This window comes from Stegostoma tigrinum, chromosome 10 (assembly GCF_030684315.1).
Source record: "Stegostoma tigrinum isolate sSteTig4 chromosome 10, sSteTig4.hap1, whole genome shotgun sequence".
Lineage (NCBI taxonomy): Eukaryota > Metazoa > Chordata > Chondrichthyes > Orectolobiformes > Stegostomatidae > Stegostoma > Stegostoma tigrinum.
The window spans coordinates 67,376,058-67,396,976 of NC_081363.1; the positions used below are offsets into that span (position 1 = coordinate 67,376,058).

General features: G+C 44.6%; 1 protein-coding gene across 4 annotated transcripts in view; it reads left to right on the plus strand.

The window, feature by feature from the left end:
• Nucleotides 1-20,919, plus strand: part of ryr3 (ryanodine receptor 3) — a 369,427-nt gene that overhangs the window by 136,545 nt on the left and 211,963 nt on the right. For all 4 annotated transcript variants that reach the window (XM_059649213.1, XM_059649214.1, XM_059649215.1 and 1 more), the window contains 6 exons: nucleotides 5,592-5,808; nucleotides 7,240-7,344; nucleotides 12,118-12,221; nucleotides 12,338-12,421; nucleotides 15,685-15,844; nucleotides 19,982-20,129. In XM_059649213.1, coding sequence (XP_059505196.1) covers nucleotides 5,592-5,808; nucleotides 7,240-7,344; nucleotides 12,118-12,221; nucleotides 12,338-12,421; nucleotides 15,685-15,844; nucleotides 19,982-20,129 — 818 coding nt within the window. The remainder of the gene's footprint in view (nucleotides 1-5,591; nucleotides 5,809-7,239; nucleotides 7,345-12,117; nucleotides 12,222-12,337; nucleotides 12,422-15,684; nucleotides 15,845-19,981; nucleotides 20,130-20,919) is intronic.

The following is a 20,919-nucleotide window of genomic DNA, read 5'->3' on the forward strand; positions in this document are numbered from 1 at the left end:
CAGCCCGTAGAGCACGCAGTCCCGCGTCACAGAGCTGCTCGGGACGAACCTCGACAAATACCACTGCATCCCCCTCCAGACCTCCTGCGCATAGGCACACTCCAGAAGGAGGTGATCGACAGTCTCGTCCCCCCCGCAGCCACCTCGAGGGCAGTGTGCGGTGGTGCAGAGATTCCAGGCATGCATAAAGGATCTCGCTGGCAGAGCCTCTCTCACCGCCAGCCAAGCAATGTCCTTGTGCTTGTTTGAAAGTTCTGGCGATAAGGCATTCTGCCAAATGACTTTGGCAGTCTGCGTGGGGAACCACACGACGGGATCCACCCTCTCCTTTTCCCGAAGGGTCCTGAGGATACTATGTGCTGACCACTGCCTGACGGCCTTGTGGTCAAAGGTGTATCCTTTCAAAAATTTCTCCACGAAGGACAGGTGGTACGGAACGGTCCAACTACTCGGAGTGTTCCACGGCAACGAGGCCAGGCCCATCCTTCGCAACACCGGGGACAGGTAGAACCTCAGTAAGTAGTGACACTTGGTGTTTGCGTACTGAGGATCTACGCACAGCTTGATGCAGCCGCACACAAAGGTAGCCGTCAGGGTGAGGGTGGCGTTCGGTACGCTCTTTCCCCCATTTCCCAGGTCTTTGTACATGGTGTCTCTGCGGACCCGGTCCATCCTCGATCCCCAAATGAAGTGGAAGATGGCCCGGGTGACCGCAGTGGCGCAGGTCTGGGGAATAGGCCAGGCCTGCGCCACATACAACAGTACCGAAAGCCCCTCGCACCTGACAACCAGGTTCTTACCCGCGATGGAGAGGGACCGGAGCGTCCACCTGCCCAGCTTCAGCTTCAATTTGGCGATACGCTCCTCCCGAGTCTTAGTGCATGCCCCAGCTCCACCAAACCAAACACCCAGCACCTTCAGATAGTCTGTCCTGACGGTGAAGGGGATGAAGGAGCGGTCGTCCCAGTTCCCGAAGAACATGACCTCGCTCTTACCCCTATTGACTTTGGCGCCCGAGGCCAGTTCAAACTGGCTGCAGATGTCCAATAGTCTATTCACCGACCGACGATCGGTACAGAAGACGGCGACATCGTCCATGTACAGGGAGGTCTTGACCTGAAGGCCTCTGCTGCCTGGGATAGTCACGCCCTTCAGGCTCACGTCCTTCCTGATGGAGGCGGCGAAGGGCTCCACACAGCACACGAACAAGGCAGGAGAGAGTGGGCAGCCCTGCCTGACTCCAGATCTAACAGGAAAACTGTCTGATTCCCACCCGTTGATCGAGACTGTGCTAACGATGCGTAGAGCAGCCGGATCCAATTGCGGATGCCCTCCCTGAACCCCAATTTGGAGAGGACGTCCCTCATGTAAGCATGAGAGACCCTGTCGAAGGCCTTCTCCTGGTCCAGGCTGACGAGGCAGGTGTCCACCCGCCTGTCCTGTACGTAGGCGATCGTATCCCTGATGAGCGCGAGGCTCTCAGTGATCTTCCTGCCCGGCACAGCACAGGTTTGGTCAGGGTGAATCACTGACTCCAGGACAGACCTGACCCGGTTGGCAATGACCTTGGCCAGGATTTTGTAGTCCACGTTCAAAAGTGAAATGGGACGCCAATTCTTAATTTCTTCCCTCTCCCCCTTCCTCTTGTAAATGAGGGTGATGATGCCCTTCCTCATGGACTTGCACATTTCCCCTGCCCGAAGCGCACTATCGTACACCTCCAGCAGGTCCTGGCCGACCAGGCCCCACAGAGCGGAATACAGCTCGACCGGTAAGCCGTCGCTTCCGGGAGTCCTATTCCTCTGCAAGGACTTGAGGGCTCTGGCCAGCTCGTCCAGGGATATCGGCCGGTCCAGCCACTTCCCTCGTGCCGTCGTCTAAGACCTCCGTGATAGACGACAGGAACGACTCGGAGGCCGTGCTGCCCATGGGCTTCGTGTCGTACAGTCCGGCATAGAAGGATCTGCTGATCCTCAAAATGTCGGGCCGTGACGACGTCACCGAGCCGTCATCCTCCTTTAGCCAGCTAAGCACAGAGCTCTCTTTGTGCACCTTCTGAAAGAAGAAACGGGAGCATGTCTCGTCCTGCTCCACGGAGCGGACCCTGGACCGGAAGATTATCCTGGAGGCCTCCGCGGCGAAGAGTGAGGCTTGCTGGCCCCTCACCTCGCGGAGGTCCTCCGTGACATCGACCCCCATCAACTGCAGAAGGAGCAGGTTCTGCACCCTTTTCTGGAGTCGCGACAGCTTTCCCCGCCTCTCTCTTGCCTGCTGAACACCCTTGAGGACAAAGAACCTCTTGATGTTCTCCTTCACCGTCTCCCACCAGTCGCCTGGAGACTCAAAGAGGGGTTTCACGGTTCTCCAACCGGCGTACTCCCTCTTAAGCTCCTCGACGTTCTCTGGGGTCAACAGAGTCGTGTTGAGCTTCCACGTCCCCTTGCCGGCCGGCTGGTCGTCCTGTAAGTGACAGTCGGCCAGCAGGAGGCAGTGGTCAGAGAAGAACACCGGCTCGACGCCGGTGGACCTCACCGAGAACGTCCGTGACACAAACAGGAAGTCTATCCTTGAGCGGATAGACCCGTCTGGCCGCGACCATGTGTACCTCTGTTGCGCTCCGTCTGCAGGGGTGCTGAAGACGTCGAGCAGCTTGGCGTCCTTCACTGTGCCCATCAGGAATCTGGACGTGACGTCCAGTTGACTCCCCCCACCCGCTGTCCCCACGCCGGATCTTCCATCTGCATCAATGATGCAGTTGAAGTCTCCGCCTAGGATGAGCGGCCTGGACGTAGCCAGCAGGGGTGGAAGCCGCTGCAGGACGGCCAACCGCTCACTCCGTACCGCTGGGGCGTACACGTTGATCAGCCTCAGGGGAGCATTTCTGTAGGTGATGTCAGCCACTAGGAGGCGCCCCCCCCTCACCACCTCCTGAACTTGAGAGATGGTGAAGTCGCGCCCCCGCAGCAGAATAGCCAGGCCCGAGGAGCGACAGTCGTTACCCCCCGACCAGATCGAAGGCCCACAGGTCCAGGCGCTGGACCATTTCCCGTACCTGCCGAGGTGCGGTATCCCGCACTCCTGCAGAAACAGGAGGTCCGCCTTGATGGTGGTCAGGTAGGCCAACGTGGACACACATCTCGCGGTTGACTTGACGCTGCGCACATTAATGCTCGCAACTCGTACCCCCATTGTGGGCAGTGACCGCAGTACCCTCCCCAAGTCCAAGGTCCAGCCCCTCCATCTGTCCCTTCATGCCCATTGCCCGGGCTAACTGCTGGACGCTCTCCGGGCTCAGGAAACCGTCCGTGCTGCCTTCCGGGTGGCATCCCCCCGTCAGGGGTGCGGAGGCAGGAGGGTCCGGCTCTGGGTCAGGCTGGGGACGTGCTGTTTCCTCCTTCCCGCCTGGAAGTTCCGGGGGGCCCTCCGGTGCTCCAGCGGCACTTGACTGGGTGTCGGAGGGAGCCTCAGGACACCTCCCATCACCTGGAAGCGGGGTGCTGCTTTCCTTCCCCCTCGAGACCTTTAACTTCTGCTTCAGGTGGGCCCTCTCCGAATCCTCCTCGTCAGAGGAGCTCTTATAGCCCCCCTGTAGCTGCCTCTTCCCGCCTGATGGTTGCGGTTCCTGGGCCCGTCGACGCACCTTCCTCCTCGCTTTCCGGACTGTTGTCCACTCCCCTGGGTCGCCTGTCCCCGCCTCCATTGGCTCCGGGTTGTCGGGGGGGATCGGAGCCTGCAGGGGTGCTTTGCTGGCCTCGGGCCCATCCTGCAGGGCTGGGCCCTCCTGCACGGCCTGGCCCTCCTGCACATTAGTGGGGTCCTTGCTGGGCCCTGGTGCCTTCCTCTCCTCCGGGGGGGCTGGCCCTGCATTTCCCCTGCCGGCGATCTGGGCGTAGGTGGTACCCCGCCGCGGGCATGCCCTATAGAAGTGGCCCGCTTCCCCGCAAAGGTTGCAGCTTCTGTCTCGTGGGCAATCCTTTGCAAGGTGTCCCTCCACCCTGCAGTTCCTGCAGATGGTGGCTTTGCAGTCGGCCGCCATGTGACCTGACCTACCACAGGCATGGCAGACTTTAGGTTGCCCTGCATAGGTCAGGTACCCCCTGCTCCCGCCGATCGCAAAGCTGGACGGTGGGTGTGCGACATTCCCGTCTGCGCCCATCCTCAGCGTCACCTTGACCTGCCTCTTACTCGTCCAGATGCCAAAGGGGTCCATGATGTCAGTTAGGTCCCCTTCCACCTTCACATACCTTCCGAGGAAGGTCAGGACATCAACTGCTGGCACATGCGGGTTGTACATGTGTACAGTCACCATACGGCTCCTTTGTGCTGGCATCACAAACAGTGGGACAGCGGTCAATACAGAGAGGGGGCCCTCACCTCCTTTCTCCTTAAACCTCCAGGAAGCGCTCGCAAAGCTTGGAACTCCTGAAGGTCACGTCGTAAAAACCTCCTCCGGGGAAATCCTGCAGGCAGTAAATGTCCGCAGCAGCAAACCCACAACAGTCCAACAGGACCCTTTTCACGAAGAAGGTGCGGTCCACAGGTGCACCTTCATCCACCTTCTTTACAGAAACACGGATGGTGTTCCGGACCCCCTGACCTGGGGCACGAGCACTTGCCGCAGCCATCGTTGCAGGTTGGCTGCTCCCCTGAACCAGTGTTAGGCCGAAGCCAGCATTAAGATCCACTGGTTGCAAGGGTGCACAGCCAACCCGACGTCCTCCTTTCACCTCCAAGGTAGCACTCTCCTCCTCTCGGTCCACAAGAGAGTGGGTCTTTATTATGTTCGAGATGTAAGCTGGTTCACTGAGCTTGAAGGTTTGTTCCCAGATGTTTTGTCACCATTCTAGGTAACATCAACAGTGAGCCTCCAACAAAGTGCTGGTGTCATGTCCCGCTTTCTATTTATCTGGTTAGGTTTCCTTGGGTTGGTGATGCCATTTCCTGTGTTGGTGATGTCATTTCCTGTTCTTTTTCTCAGAGGGTAGTAGATTGGCTCCAAATCAATGTGTTTGTTGATGGAGTTCCGGTTGGAATGCCATACTTCTAGGAATTCTCGTGCGTGTCTCTGTTTGGCTTGTCCTAGGATGGATGTGTTGTCCCAATCAAAGTGGTGTCCTTCGTCATCTGTACGTAAGGATACGAGTGATAGTGGGTCATGTTGTTTTGTGGCTAGTTGATGTTCATGTATTCTGGTGGCTAGCTTTCTGCCAGTTTGTCCATTTCATTGACACATCCAAGGCTTCTCATGTGTTCCTTTCCCTGTTGCACTGAGGACAGCCCTGAAGGCACTCAGGAATTGCAAATAACTTTGCCCTGAATAAGTTGGTGTTCTGTGCCAACTTGTGGGTGGGGTGGTGGAGGGGAGATTTTTACTGGTAGTGGTGGTGGAGGGGCATGGAGGATGTGTGGGGAGTGCAGTTGGAGTGTGGAGTGGAGGCAAGGGGAAAGAAATATATTGGTCCCCAAATTGCTACTGATTGTTACAGTGTAGGAATGCTAATCATATCTTGATATGAAGAACCATTCTAGGCTTGTCAATTTTGAAAGAATGCTCTGTGATTCACCTTTACTTTTCTTGTCCTTTCTTCAAGAGTACGATTTTTGATTGGTGGTCACCATGGAGATTTTAGGTTCTTGCCTCCCCCAGGATATGCACCTTGCTATGAAGCATTACTGCCAAAGGAGAAGTTGAGATTGGAGCCAATCAAAGAATACAAGAGAGATTATAATGGTGTTCGAGATCTCCTTGGGACAACAATCTATCTTTCCCAGGCCTCCTTCATCCCCAAGCCTGTAGATACCAGCCAGGTACTTAAACCTCCTGAGCTGCAACGCCATGAATAAATTTGTTATGATTTTGTGATTTTAGCAACTAAATAATACTAAAAAAAACTAAACTTTTTAATTTATAGTTCAAAAATTAAAATCAAATGTAAATGTAAATTGTATAGTAATAAAAGATTGTAACTTTGACACTCTAAGTTTGTGATTGTGAGAATGGCCTTTCCAAACTGATTGGATGCTTGGCCTGGGCATCCTCCTTTGTCGAGCCAAAAACTGGCCCATCGAGCCAAAAACTGGCCCAGTTAACAAAATCTGAGTGACACAGCAGTTCTCGGAATGTGAGATAGGACAATGAGGACGTATTTGATTACAGATATGATTTTCAGGTTCCGATGTGTAAATGGACCCCGCCATTACTGGTGAGCCTTTGATATTATCAAAGACTTGCAAGGTACTGCAAACCTCACGTTATTTGATTATTTAAAACAAAATTCTTTTTGCCCATTTCCATAATCTTAGTTCTGTTATTTCAGTACTTTAAGAATATCAGTGCTAATAAATTGAAAAAATTATGCCATTTGCAACACACTCTTTTTTTGGGTTGTTAAGTAATATTGTGTTTATAAGAGCATCTTAGATGCTGAAAATTCTGGGGTTGATAACTCACCTACTGAGTCCTGGAAGCCTGTGCACCACCTAGAAAGCACTGAGAAGTGGATGTGCAGTTGACAGTATTGGTTACTATATTGGGATGAAGTTTACTGTAAGGATGTTAAGGGTGAAATCTGAGTGCTGCGATGTTGCTGGCGGAACGATAAGAGAGCGATGCATTGAACAGAGTGAGAGGAGTGGGGTCTGGTGGGAGGGATATGAATACACCTTGATGCACCTAAGTGAAGTCATTAACTTAGGGTGACACTCCTGCCTGGTGGACTTTCACATCCCTTGCTACCTGCTCCTATTCCCTTTGCAGTCTAAGTCCCAAGTGCATCCTGTTCCCCACCGGAAATGTTGCCTTCTCTCCAGACCAGGGACAATATTTGGGAGCCCTTTGCTTTTTCTGGTGTGTCATTGCTTCTCTCTGAATGTTGAGCTATTATTATTCAGCAACCTTCAAGGCACCACTACATCTTCCCTTTTACAGTGACTGCATCTCCCCTAGGGGAGGTTGCTTAGTTTACAATACCACTCTGTCAACTTGGATCATGCAGAGGGCACCTACAAATGAAATGGAAATGTTTGAACCTGTGTGGAGGCCACTGGTGGCTAAGTTGTTACCAGGGAAATGAGATAGTTGGCTAATTTTGAATCCTTCTCAAAGCGATAACAACACTATTATAAAAAACAGATTTTCCAAGAAGCCTGAAGTTGAACATTAATTCTAAGAGGTGAAAATTTTTAAAATGGTTCATGCAAACAATTTTGACTTGATTCTATGATCATTCTTCTTTTCAGATTGTTTTACCTTCACATCTTGAGAAAGTACAGAGTAAACTGGCTGAAAATATTCATGAACTTTGGGCAATGAACAAAATTGAGCTTGGCTGGACATATGGGAAGGTAAGAAAGTGACTTTCTAAGGTAATGTCAGAAATCCATTCTCTTGGCAAGGAATATTGCTAGCTGGGAATCCGACCAGAAAGGGCTTGCCGTGTGAGCCTAGATTTCTAATTATACAACAAGGATCAATTTCTACTGCAGTGTATAAAATTTAATTTAAAATCTTTAGTATGAATTGTAAAGCATGCACAATCAATTTAGACCAGCACAAAATATAAGCTGCAAAAAAGCATTGAGTCAACTAAGATAATCTACATGGTATCACATTGCATTATTTTATTACAACAAAATGTTTACTTGCCTGTAAGTTGTTTTAAAAATAGGTGAACATTGAACAATATGGTCATATTGTACCCTAAGCCATGGTAACAGAGAGCAGTTGTAATGTGTCACTTAAATATTATTTTCTAACAGTATTCTGTGCAGTAATAGACTCAAGGGTCACACTGTAGTTTCTGTGAAACTTGTTTGTTGATATTGTTACGGACGTTCACTATTGCTTTTATTTGGAAGATGTCCCAGCTACGTCTGGCTGTGCTGATGCTTGATGGCAGCTTGTGGTACAAGATTTATAACCAATTTAGAAATAATCTGATGACTCATAAATGGCAAAGGTTACAATTTGAAAATTTAGACAACACTACCCATTTTAAATAGAGGCTGAAATGATGCATGAATGGCAGCCTGAATCCAGTTATATCATACTGAATTTTTCTACAGTGTCATCTATTCTCATTTATGCTATTATCTATTTGATCTAGTTAGATTGCTATTGTATGTAGGAAGGATGGTGCTATCATATGCAATACCCATGGTAAATCTGGGTCAAGTATATAATATTTAGCAATGCAAATCAATAGCAGAGAGAGGTTTAAGCCATAAGAACAATTAAAAGTGCTGGTAAAATTAGAAGTTCAGGTGACAGTAGTGAAGAGAAGGGACAAATTTTGATGTGTTTTACAGATCCTTTGCCAAAAGGGTTAAATCAATTCTGTTTCAGTAGTCTAACATAAAATGCTAGAAATATACAACAGACTCGTCAGTCGGAATGAATGATTTTGTTGTCCCATCTAGAATGATACAGTAAAAAGTTTTTTGTTGCCACAGTCCAGCACCACTTTTAGTTACAAAAGAATAATAAGAAAGCACTTGAGTAAAGTTCATCAATGGTCGGTGTCCCAAACACAGCTCCAGGGTTTCTGCAGTGCCCCTACATGGTTGAACACATGGAGTACCGTTTCCAGTACAGCGTTGCTGCCGCCAATTCCCCAGGAGATCCTGGCTCCTCATGCCTCTGCTATCTCACCGACACCACCAAGAGTCCCTGCTCTGGGCTATCAAAGTCAAGAGTCCCCATTCCAGCGCCGATGCCATTGCAATCAACAACCCATTACTGCCTCCAAAATTCCCTGCTGTGCGCCTACTGAAGCCAGGAATCTCTGCTCCAGGCACTGACACTGCCTCGGCTGATGATCTGATACTGTAGCCAGGAGTCCCCACTCCACCACCGCTGCAAAGAGGAGAAAGAAAGAAGACAAGGAGAGCATGGAAAGTATACAGTTGTCCTGGACCGCATGGGTACAGTAGCCCGAAAGCTTACCTACCATACCGGCATTGTCATTTTTTTTGATATCAGTATATGAGAATGTAAAGGGACAGAATTTAGGTGTAGATCCTTCAAAAGAATCAAAACCTAGAAGGTAAACAAGCCTCATTATTGTTCTCAGCAAAATGAGAGAGGAAGTGAAATGGAAATGTTTCACCCCTCATCTCTATGTCACGTCTGAGGGATTCCTGGGTTTAATTTTCTCAGACAGGTTGTGATTACCATTGAAATTCTTTCAAAGTTTTGAGGCCTACGTCAGACTAAAGCAATCAATTACAGATGGGTTCGTTCCACTTACTTTCTGTTGGAAGGTGAAGAATGGCTGCTTTCTGAGATAAAGAAGTCCTTGCCTGTATTCTTCATCCCAGGAGCAACCTTGGTAAACTCATGAGCTGGTCCACTTTATGTTGATAATGATCTACCGTGATGACAGAAATGTGTTTGGGCCAGGTTCCAGGTCATCGAGATGCTGTAGATGGAGAGAGACTCCCAGAATTCTAGACCTGGACCATTTGATTAGAAAACTTTTCAATCAAATGGAACTTCAAGGCACTGATGAACAAGCATAAAATGTCATGTATCTTCCCATCATTTTGTCTTTCTGTACCTGACTTAGCATTGAATTTATCCACTTGAATTAATGCACCATTCTCAGTCATGTATTATTTATTTCACAATTCCTTAATCTGAATGGATCAATTATTAAAAGAAATCATAACAGAACATTTGGAAAATCATTAAATCAAGCCGAATCAGCTTGGCTTCATGAAAGAGAAATTGTTCCTGGCAAATTTATTAGAGTTTTCCAAGGAAGTCTCAATCAGACTGGATAGAGGGGAACCAGTAAACGTGTTGTATTTGGACTTCCTGATGGTGTTTGACAAGGTACCTGCCAAAAGGTGTAGTCATAAGGTAAGAGCCCACAGTATTGAAAGTATGGATAGAGAATTGGCACATGGGTAGGAAATAATGAGTGGTGGGGGACCACAACTGTTTACACAACTGTTTACAGTATATATTAATGACTCGGAGGAAGAAAGTGAATGTATTGCAGATAAATTTGAAAATGACTCAAAAAGAGGTGGCCATGAAGATTGTGAGAGGGATACAAACAGTTGACAGAGATATTGGTAGGTTAAGTAAGTGGACAAATGGGAGGGAGAACAAAAGAACAATGTTATTTAAATGGTGATAAACATCAGAAAACTGCAACATGTTGGGGACTTGGGGAGCTTGTATATGAAACACAAAGCTAGCACACAGGTACAGTAGGTAATCAGGAAGGCTAATGGATTGTTGGCCCTCATTTCAAGGAGGTTGGAGTATAAGAGTTGAGAATTCTTAATGCAACCATACAAGGTGCTGGTGAGGCCACATTGGGGTACTGTAAGCAGTTTTGATCTCCTTATTGAGGGAATGATATCATTTCATTGGAGGCAGCTCAGAAAAGCTTAACTAGGATGATCCCTGTTATGGAGGGTTTGCATTATTCGCAACAATTAAGTAGATTGGGACTATACACATTGGAATTTAGAATGAGAGTGATCTCATTGAAACATTTAGGATTCTTAAGGGGCTGACAGGGTAAATGTGGAGGGGATGTTTCCCCTCATGGGGGGAGTCTAAGACCAGAGGATATAGCCTCAAAATAAAGGGATGCCAATTTAAAACTGGGATGAGGGAGAATTTTCTGAGGGTTAAGATTCTTTGGAATGCTTGCCATAGAGAGCTGTGGGGGCACAGCCCTTGTGTATATTTAAGACCAAGGTAGATTTTTGTTCAGTAGAGAATCCAGGTTTAAGGGGAAAAAGCAGGAAAGTAGATACGAGGAATATCGGATCAGCCTTTGTTCTTTTGAATAGTGGAGCAGGGTCAAGGGGCTAAATGGCTATTCTGTTCCTATTTCTTATAGTTTTATTATTGTAAAGGAAATAAGCTCACTTACCTAATCACTGCGTCCCCTGGCCCTGTTTCCCTTGAATGCTTTAGTCTTTCCACCACAGCTGAAAAGCCAAGAGGACCCTACCCATAACCTCAGCAGTTGCAGTTGGAGACACGACAGTCTCTGAAGGAGGTGCACATTTAAGAGCTGCCAACCAAAACTGCGAAGGGTCCAGTGCTGGCACCAGAACCCAAAAATCTCTTGGGTTAAGGTACTTGCCAGGTGAGATTACTCATGTGATGGTTGGGTGGGAGAGGGAAGTTGGAGAGGGTGCCTCCAGTGGCCAAAGGGGTTCACAAAGTAAGTCCTCCTATCTGTGATCAACACGAGCCCATGTAACCACAGCTGTCATGCTCCGCAACTGGCATGGACTGTCCTGTTTCACCACTGTATTATACAAGGGTCTGAAAGGGTTACTGCAGTGGAATACTTTAAGCACCATCCAATATAATGATGCCATATGGGCGCTCAAGCAGGAAGACAGGACCTCGGAGGTGTAAGACCTAACTTTGGTGTTTCCTTCATAGCCTTTGTAGCAATGTCTATCCTATGCATGTAACTTGTACCTCAATGCTATTGTGTAATAAACTACATCCTGTTTAAGAAAAGAGCCTCCTCTCATGCGATTAGCAAGTGATTTACTTCCAGACTAATCAGTTCTTGTAAATTCCTGCCAGGAAAGAAGAGGATAGCAGGAAATGCGTTTCCCAGAAATATCTTTTACTAAAGTGAGCTGTGGTGAGGATCCATTGTACAACAGTGTGCTAGTTCGCATTGCTTCACCTTCCAACAAGGGAGCAAGCAGTGGAGGTCTGTTGAATCCTATAAAAGCTGCTTATGCAATTAGGCACCAATTGAAAGAGATGAGCCTTCAAGAACCCTGCAGAAATAACACTCACGGCGAGGCAAGATCTATAGTCAATCGTATCAACCATTTCAATCCTTGTAATGGAAGTGCTCTAGCCCGGCTTGATCAACCATAATGTGTAGATCCAAACCAGAAAATAGGATCGTAGCAGCAAATATATCAGATGTAACTTTCACTAAGATAAACTGTGAAAATCCATCCTGGAACAGCTATCTTTTACACTTGATGTTGGCAAGCTGCGAGGGGGCTACGTTATGCCATTTAATAACAATGAGCACCAACCCTCACCCCCACAATTCCTTCCAAGCCACGGTAGAGAGTTTATGATTCAGCTCAGTGTTTTTCTGTTTCCTTCAGGTACGAGATGACAACAAGAGACAGCACCCTTGTCTGGTGAATTTCGACAAACTACCAGAACAAGAGAGAAATTACAATTTACAAATGTCCCTTGAAACTTTAAAGTAGGTTCTAAAATTTTGTTCAGTATTTAAAGAGGAAAATCTATTTGTTATTTAAGTTTGCTCTTTATTTCCATTTTGTCAATGTGTTCATGGGGTTTACTGAAATGTCTTCACAGGACCTTACTGGCTTTTGGCTGTCATGTGGTTCACATTAAGCCAAAAGCTGAAGAAGATTTACAAAGATTGAAACTTCCCAAAAAGTAAGTTTATCCTAGTCATGAAAGTGTTCTTGTGGAGTTTTCTTTTCGAGCCATAGGGATGTACAGCATGGAAACAGATTCTTCAGTCCAACTCATCCATACTGACCAGATATCCTAAATTAATCTAGTCCCATTTGCCAGCATTTGGTCTACATCCCTGTAAACCCTTCCTATTCATGTACCCATCAGATGCCTTTTAAATTATACCAGCCTCCACCACTTCTTCTGGCAGCTTATTCCATACATGCATCACCCTCTGTGTGAAAAGCTGCCTCTTAGGTCCATTTTAAATCTTTCCCCTCATACATTAAACCTATGCTGTCTAGTTTCAGACTCCTCTACCCCAGGGGGAGAAAAGCCTTGGCTGTCCATATCTCTCACGATTTTATAAATCTCTGTAAGGACACCCCTTAACTTCTGATGCTCCAGGGAAAATAGCCTCAGCCTATTCAGCCTCTTCCTATAGCTCAAACCCTCTAACCCTGGCAACATCCTTGTTAATCTTTTTTTGAACCCTTTCAAGTTTCACAACATCGTTGCTATAGCAGGGAGACCACAACTGCATGCAGTATTCTAAAAGTGGCCTAAACATTGTCCTGTATAGTTGCGACATGATCTCCCAACTCTTATACAGAAAAGACAAGTATACCAAAAACCTTTTTCACTATCCTGTTTCCCTTTGACTTCTCTTTCAAGGAACCATGAACCTGTACTCCAAGGTCTCTTTTTTCAGCAACACTCCTAGGACCTTACCATTAAATCCTGTCCTGATATACCTTACCAAAATGCAACACCTCACATTTATCCAGATTAAACTGCATCTGCCACTCCTTGACCTTATGCCCATCTGATCAAGATCCTGTTGCAGTTTTCATAGATCAATATATTTGGCTGTCTTTTATACCATAATACAGCTCTCAGCCCTTTTACTTATTCTGTAGCCATTTTGTTAACTTTTCAAAATAATGTTCATAATGCCACCTATTGAACCAATTTGATGCTTCTTTTATGGTACCAATATTTTATTCAAGATGCACACCACAGCTCAAGCAATCAGACTAAAACCTGAATGCAATCTTCTGCTGTTGCTGGTGGTGAGAATAGAGGCAAAAAAGGCATTTAATTAGTTGGGAAAGCAATAAACCCGAACATCTCCTGGAGTGCAACTGGAAGAGTGTAAATCTACATTTTTGTGAGCAAGGAAGTAATATTAAGGCTTAATTTATTTTTTATAAAGTAAGATATCGCTTGCTTGTGATTAACAGTTGACATTTTACCGTTTTAAGCTTAAGGTTTCTTCCAGGCAAAGATGGGGCTAAATAAGCCCTCTGTTGGAAAGAAACTGTGATTAATTAATTAAGTAACTCTATTCCAGATTGGTAACTATAAGAGAATTCGCTAAAGTGACCAATTAATGCTGCTCCTGGTATTAACCAAAATGGACCTGGCACCAAGTAGTGTGCACGTCAGCTGAAACTGAGTGGCCAGCTTGTCACCTTGGGGGAGTAGACCCCTTGATCAAAGGCAGTCAGGGGCCATTTGAAGGTCGGGACATCAGGAAAATGGGGACCCTGCTAAAGGCCATTGTCTGCCCATGCCAATTCCTCTGTTGCACCCATAGTTCTGTGAACCCCACTCTGAGAAAACCCCCTCTCCCTACCTTCATATAACATACCTGTGTTCTAAGTATTTGCACAAGTGTTCTTCCTGCAGAAGTATGGCCTGCTCTGTGACACTGCTGAACTGAAGGACTGCCTGCTTCTGATTAAGCATTAGCTCACTGTGCATGAGATTTATGTCCCTGGAGCCTTGATTCTGAGGGAAGTCCTGCTGATGGCCTTCCCACTCTCTGTTTGGCCAGTGAGCCTTCCTGATAAGAGGCAGTTCATGCCCCTAGTTGATTCACCTTCCTTCAGGTGAAATGGGTGTGCCAAAACATTCATCTTTCTTGGGGGAGAAAATAAAAAGACATTTGTTTGTAATTCTTTGAGAAAAAATGAAATATTACAAAAGGAATGATTTTAAGCAATAAATTCTTCTTTCTTTTTGCTTTAAACCAAAAGAGAAATTTGGCATTTTTTTTGTGTGTTTCTTCTCCACGTGCTTTTCTGTTTTATTTTTATTCATTCATGGGATGTGGAAGTTGCTGGATTGGCTCATTGCTAATTCTGCAAAGAGCAGTTAAGAGTCAACCACTTCACTGTGGATCAGGAGTCACATGTAGGCCAGACCAGATAATGATGGCAGATTTCATTCTCTAAAGGATTTTATTGAACCAGATCAGTTTTTACAATAATCAGCAATCGTTTATTTCATGGTTGCCATTAGACTAGCTTTTTATTCCCGAGTTAAAGACTGACAAGAGGCATCAGCTGTGATGATTGTAACAAGGTCAACCAGGTGGACTGTATAGAATACGAGTTCCTGATTGGGACTGTTAATCTGTTCCAATCAGGGAGCCCTGGCTGACATATATTAACAGGCATGTCAGACAGCCTATTCATTCTGAGAGCTGGCTCTATGTTAAGGAGTTTCCACATGACCATAAAGGATGACTTAGTGGTGGGATACTGGCCTCTGGAGTTATTTCAGAAACCAGCATAAAAGATTGGTTAACACCAAAATACACAGGCTTATTTTAAACAGTTAAAGAATCCCTACAGTATGGAAACAGGCTATTTGACCCAACAAGTCCACACCAACTCTCCAAAGAGCGTCTCTCCCAGACCCTATCCCTGTATTTCTCCTAGCTAATCCACCTAATGTACACACCCCCACTCTTTAGAGGAAATTTAGAATCCACCTACCTGCACATCTTTGGACTGTGGGTGGAAACCAGAGCTCCCAACGGAAACAGGGAGAATGTGCATACTCCACACGCAGTCACCTGATGCTGGAATTGAACCCAGGTCCTTGGTGCTGTGAGGCTGCAGTGTTAACCACTGAGTGTCTGTGCTGCTTTGTGGTTGGAGAATATGTTCAAATTAGTAGCTTCCTCAAAACAAACTGCAACTCAGTCTGAATCACATGCCTCTATAGTAATGTGAAAAGAAAACATAACTACATCTAATTAAATGAGTGCCATGATATTTGTGATCTGAAATCTGCTTGTACTTCATGTTAATCATCAAACATTTAAAAGCCATTTAGCTTTCTTTGATTAAGTATTACTTGTTTTATCTGACTGTATAAAATATTTTATTTTGTGGATTAATTTAAATGTACTTGTAATTTTACAATTATCAATGTTTAATGAATGGTAGCTACATGATGTCAAATGGCTATAAGCCCGCTCCGCTGGACCTTTCGGATATCAAGCTGCTCACTGCTCAAGATGTTCTGGTTGATAAATTGGCAGAAAATGCACACAACGTCTGGGCAAAAGACAGAATCAAACAAGGATGGACCTATGGCATCCAACAGGTAATTATGATTCAAAATAACTGAAGTAACAAATGGTGCGTAGCTCCTTATCATCAAATCCTGCTGCAAAATATACGATGCCAGAGAGACAATAATTAAATTTCACTGCGATAGGACTGCAATCTTGTCGTGTTTGCAAAGAATTCCAGGGGCATAGAAACTGACTAAGATCAAACGAAAAGGAGGGGAGGCATGAAACATTGACATGGTTTCTAGAGTCCAGCACCACCGCCAGTATGATATGGTCTGAGTGCTTTTCTGTATCTTAGCTCACATACCTTATAGAACAAAGACTTGTTCAGATGGTTTCTTGAAATTTATTAACATCGCTAACTATTTACAATGCTATAGTATCGTAGGCTCACACATAGTGTGAACTCTCTTCTCCCTTTAAAGAAAGGGGACTCTTTTGTGATGAAATGTACAAGGCTGCAGAAAGATAATTGTCTCTACATGTTTACTTAGCATTTTAGACCTATGACATAATCTTTTACAGTTATCACAACTTGTGGGGTGCTGTCCGTCATTTGCAGATGGATGTTTACCATTTTTTATAGATGCGTGCATGTTTTCTGGCATGTGATCTGAGTCTTCATCCTGATTGACAGGTGATTAAAAATACACTGTTTGGATATGTCGCCTGTTTCATGACCGTTGTTCTTTACAGCATCATTACAACATCATATGGCCTAGCTACAAAGATGTTTTATCTTCCCACAAACCCATGTCTTCATATAAAAATCTCAAACTATTGTGCTTTTTCTCCTTTAAGATAAGTTAGCTGTCTATCTGCTCATTGATTATGTTCTTGTACCATTTCTCCCTTCTTTTCAATAACATATTGTATATCTGTTTATCTATACATTCACTGGATGGGTGCTTTGCTGCCTGGGTCAGCATTTATTGCCCATCTCTAGTTGCTCTTGAGAAGATAGTGGTGAGCTGCCTTCTTGGACCACTGCAGTATTTGCTGTAAGTAACCCCATGGTGTTTAGAGGGAGAATATTCCAGAGAATGTTTCATCGACTGACATTGAAGGGAAGATGAAATGGTTCCACGTTAGGACAGTAATTGACTTGGAACTATAGTTGAAAGACTGTGTGGGAGAGAAGAATTCTATGGATCTATCTTCCAACATGAGAATTGCTGGTGAGGATAATTCATTAGCTTGAGAAATAGCAAGTAGATATAGCATAGCTGCAGGAAAATCTTTGCAAGTCAGTTTACACCTGACTATCATGGATTTTACAATAAGGACATTATGGTCTGTGAGACTATTTGAGGATTATGAGGAGAAGATGTAACATGTTATACTACCTCATCTCCTTCACATGTATTGGAATGGTGCATTAGTGTATTGCTAACAATTTTTGAGGAACATTGAACATAACAAATGTGGTGGTCCATGTGCCAACAATGAGTGCTTGTGTATGTCTGTGTGTCTTTTCAGACTTGATAATGTATTCAGTGACCAGAATATAACCATGTCTTTGGAAATATAATCTTGCAGGAAGACTCGGAAGAAATCTGAGGGATGAAAAGTTCTCCCAATTGTTGAAATTGATACAGTTGACATGTTTCTCACGATTTGATTACTTGGGTTGGTGGTTTTTAAATTGGATCAAGAAATGAATTCACACAACAATTTTTTTTTGTTATGTACCTATATGGCCTATATATATGATCAAGCATATCTCAACATTGAGCTTGTGATATTACTAATTGCTCATGTATTAAGGTTACATTCCTACAGAGTCATAATTCATATCTGAATTACTGGAAAGAACATGATAGCTCAGGGCCCTGTTAGATATAATCAGACCACCAGGCAAAAATGATCTTTTTTGAGCTGTTGCATCTGTTCATCATCTGACATAACCAAGCATAGCAGATGTAGCAAGTTGTAACCAAAATGAATGAGATTGATGTCGCACTCTGGACTTGTGTTTTGCCAATAATGGCTTTATTATCTTCATGATTGTAATAATACCTAGATTTGTGCATGTTGGTAGACCAATAACAAACAGAAGGCCCTCATGATAAAAACATGTGTTTTTTTACTTCATTCATGGGATATGAGCATTGCTGACTGGCCAAGATGTATTGACTGTCCCTAGTGGCCCTTGCAAAGATGCTGGCAAGCTGCCTTCTTGAACCGCTACAGTCTATGTTGAGCTCAGTAGACACACAATGCCATTAGGGAGGGAGTTCCAGCATTTTGATCCAACAGCACTGAAAGAACAGTGATACGTTTCCAAATCAGGATGTTGAGTGGCTTAGAGATGCTGGTGTTCCCATGTACCTGCTGCCCTTGTTCTTCGAGGTGACAGTTTACTTGGGTTTGGAAGGTGCTGTCTAAGGAGCCTTGGTAAACTTCTGAAGAACATCTTGTACATGATGCACTGCTACTACTGAGCTTTAGTGGTGGCAGGGAGTAGGTGCTTGTGGATGTGCTGCCAAACAAGTAAGCTTCCTTGTCCAACATGTATCCAGGTTGACTGTGTTGTTGAAAGTGCACTCATCCAGGCAAGTGGAAAATATTCCATCATACCATTAACTTGTGCCTTGCAAATGGTGGACAAGATTTGGGGAGTCATGAGATGAATTGTTCATCAACTGCTTTGATCTTCAGTTTCAACAGCATTTTAACATTACCACTAAATTCCTATATGGGAACTGTTGTGCATGTGACATCTTGTGTATTTGTGCATGTTAGTGCTGTATAGTTGCATCCAGTTTTATACAATTCTAGCTGCAAGCCTCATACGATATAACAAAATGTTTCAATTAGCTTTGTGTGACAATTCCATAAGGGTGCAAAATGAAACAGATTATTGTAATAAAGCACTAGATAAGGCAAACTGGTTTTCTTAGAATCCTGAGAGCGTGGAAACAGGCCAGTGGGCACAACAAGTCCATACCACCCCTCTGAAGAGCGACCCACCCCTCTACCCATTTCCTGTAATCCTGCATTTCCCATGACTAATCCACATATCTTACACACCCTGTGACACCACTGGCAATTCAGCATGCCAATCCACCCAACCTGCATATCGTTGGACTGTGGGAAGAAACAGGAGCACCTGGAGTAAATCCATGCAGGCACAGGGAGAATGTGCAGGCTCCACACCAACAGTTGCCCAAGGGTGGAATTGAACCTGGGTCCCTGGTATTGTGAGGCATCAGTGCTAACCACTGAGCCACTGTGCCCCAAAATTGTATCAGAGATAATAGGAGCTGCAGATGCTGGAGAATCCGAGATAACAAGGTGTTGAGCTGGATGAACAAAGCAGGCCAAGCAGCATCCTAGTCCTGCTCCTAACATGCAGCTTGGCCTGCTGTGTTCATCCAGCTCTACACCTTGTTATCTAAGCCCCAAAATTAGTTTTGTTGAGAGTTATTGGAGCCAGAATATCTGACTGGAAATAGTGATCAATGTTGAATCTACAACAACTTTGAAAAGCACATGTTCAATAGAATCATAGTCATACAGCACCGAAACAGACCCCTCAGCCCAACTCATCTGTACCAACCAGACATTCTAATCCAACCTAGCCCCATGTGTCAGCATTTGGCCCATACCCCTCTAAACCCTCCCTACTCACTGAGGCATTCAGATGCCTTTTAAATGTTGTAATGTCTTGGATTAAACCTAGGCCTCTAGATTTGGACTCCTCCACCTGAGGAACAAGACCTTGGCTATTTATCCTATCCATGCTCCTCATGATTTTATAAACTTTCATAAGGTCACCTCAGTACCTGATGTTCCAGGGAAAAATACCCTAACCTATTCAGCCTCTCCTTATAGCTCAAGCCCTCCAGTCCTGGCGACATCTTGGCATGGTATGTGAAAGAAGGATAGGCAACTAAGGCTAAATGCTTGTTCTTTTAGAGCATCAGCACAAACATGGTGTGCCTTCATGGCATTCCATTGTGCAGTAAACTACATTATTTAATATGAACATTAATAGGGAGGTTTAAGTGTATTCTTTATGAATGTTTTAACATGAGTACTTGGGTATGAACCAGAGCAATAATTTGCGTTTGCAACCTACAAAATTAAATCTAAGTGAATGAAAATGTTTATAAAAATTATCTAAAAACCTGTGTTGTAATATTGTTTGTCACTTCCTGTAGGATATCAAGAATAAAAGGAACCCTCGATTGGTGCCATATAGCCTCCTTGATGAACGAACCAAAAAGTCAAACAGAGATAGTTTACGTGAAGCAATTCGCACTTTAGTTGGCTATGGTTACAATATTGAACCATCTGACCAGGAAACTGGTGAGTTTAACTACCACAGATTAGATCATTAAATTGATAATAACAATACTGTAAGTTTATAAAGTGTAGAAACAGTAATCAGAGTTATTCTAAAAATGTATATCACTTTCCTGCAATTAGGGGCTCCTGATGTTAATAGTAGTTGATTTTGTTGGATAATATTTCCGAAAATGTATCTTTTCCTGTTTGTTACATTAGTGCCTTGCTTAAGATTTGTCCGAAGTCATAGCTAACTGTCACTTGAGGTTATTTTACTCTTTGTAATGGCTGTAGTTTGTGCAAGAGGTTTATTTGGTGGATGTCCGTTCTTACTTTCCAACTGAAAAATTGAACAGGCAAATACGGATTAAAATAATTCGCCATGAAACAAACAATTAATCTGCTTGTTTCACATGGTGGGATAAGATGTTAGGCATTCCTTTTTGTGATTTTTTTTTGATGAAGGCAATTTTTTTAAAATTACAGTGTGTATGTTGCATTTTATTTCTGGCCTAAATGAAACTTGCACCAACCAACTTCTTGGGTTGACGGTGCAATGTTTCAGCACTGACATTGTGGCATAACTGCAACAACAGGATATACTACCACCACTAGCTTATTTGCTGGGTGTTTAAAATTTTAAACCATTATTGCACTTTAAATTCTCCTTTGTGCCATGCTCTTAAGATATGAAACATGAAATGTTATATATATGCTTGCTAAGTTTGGGCATTAGGAATTTTGAGAGTCTGGAGAAACTGTCCCTGTTGAATTTATGATTATTGTTCTAAAAATTGTAAACTGAATGGTT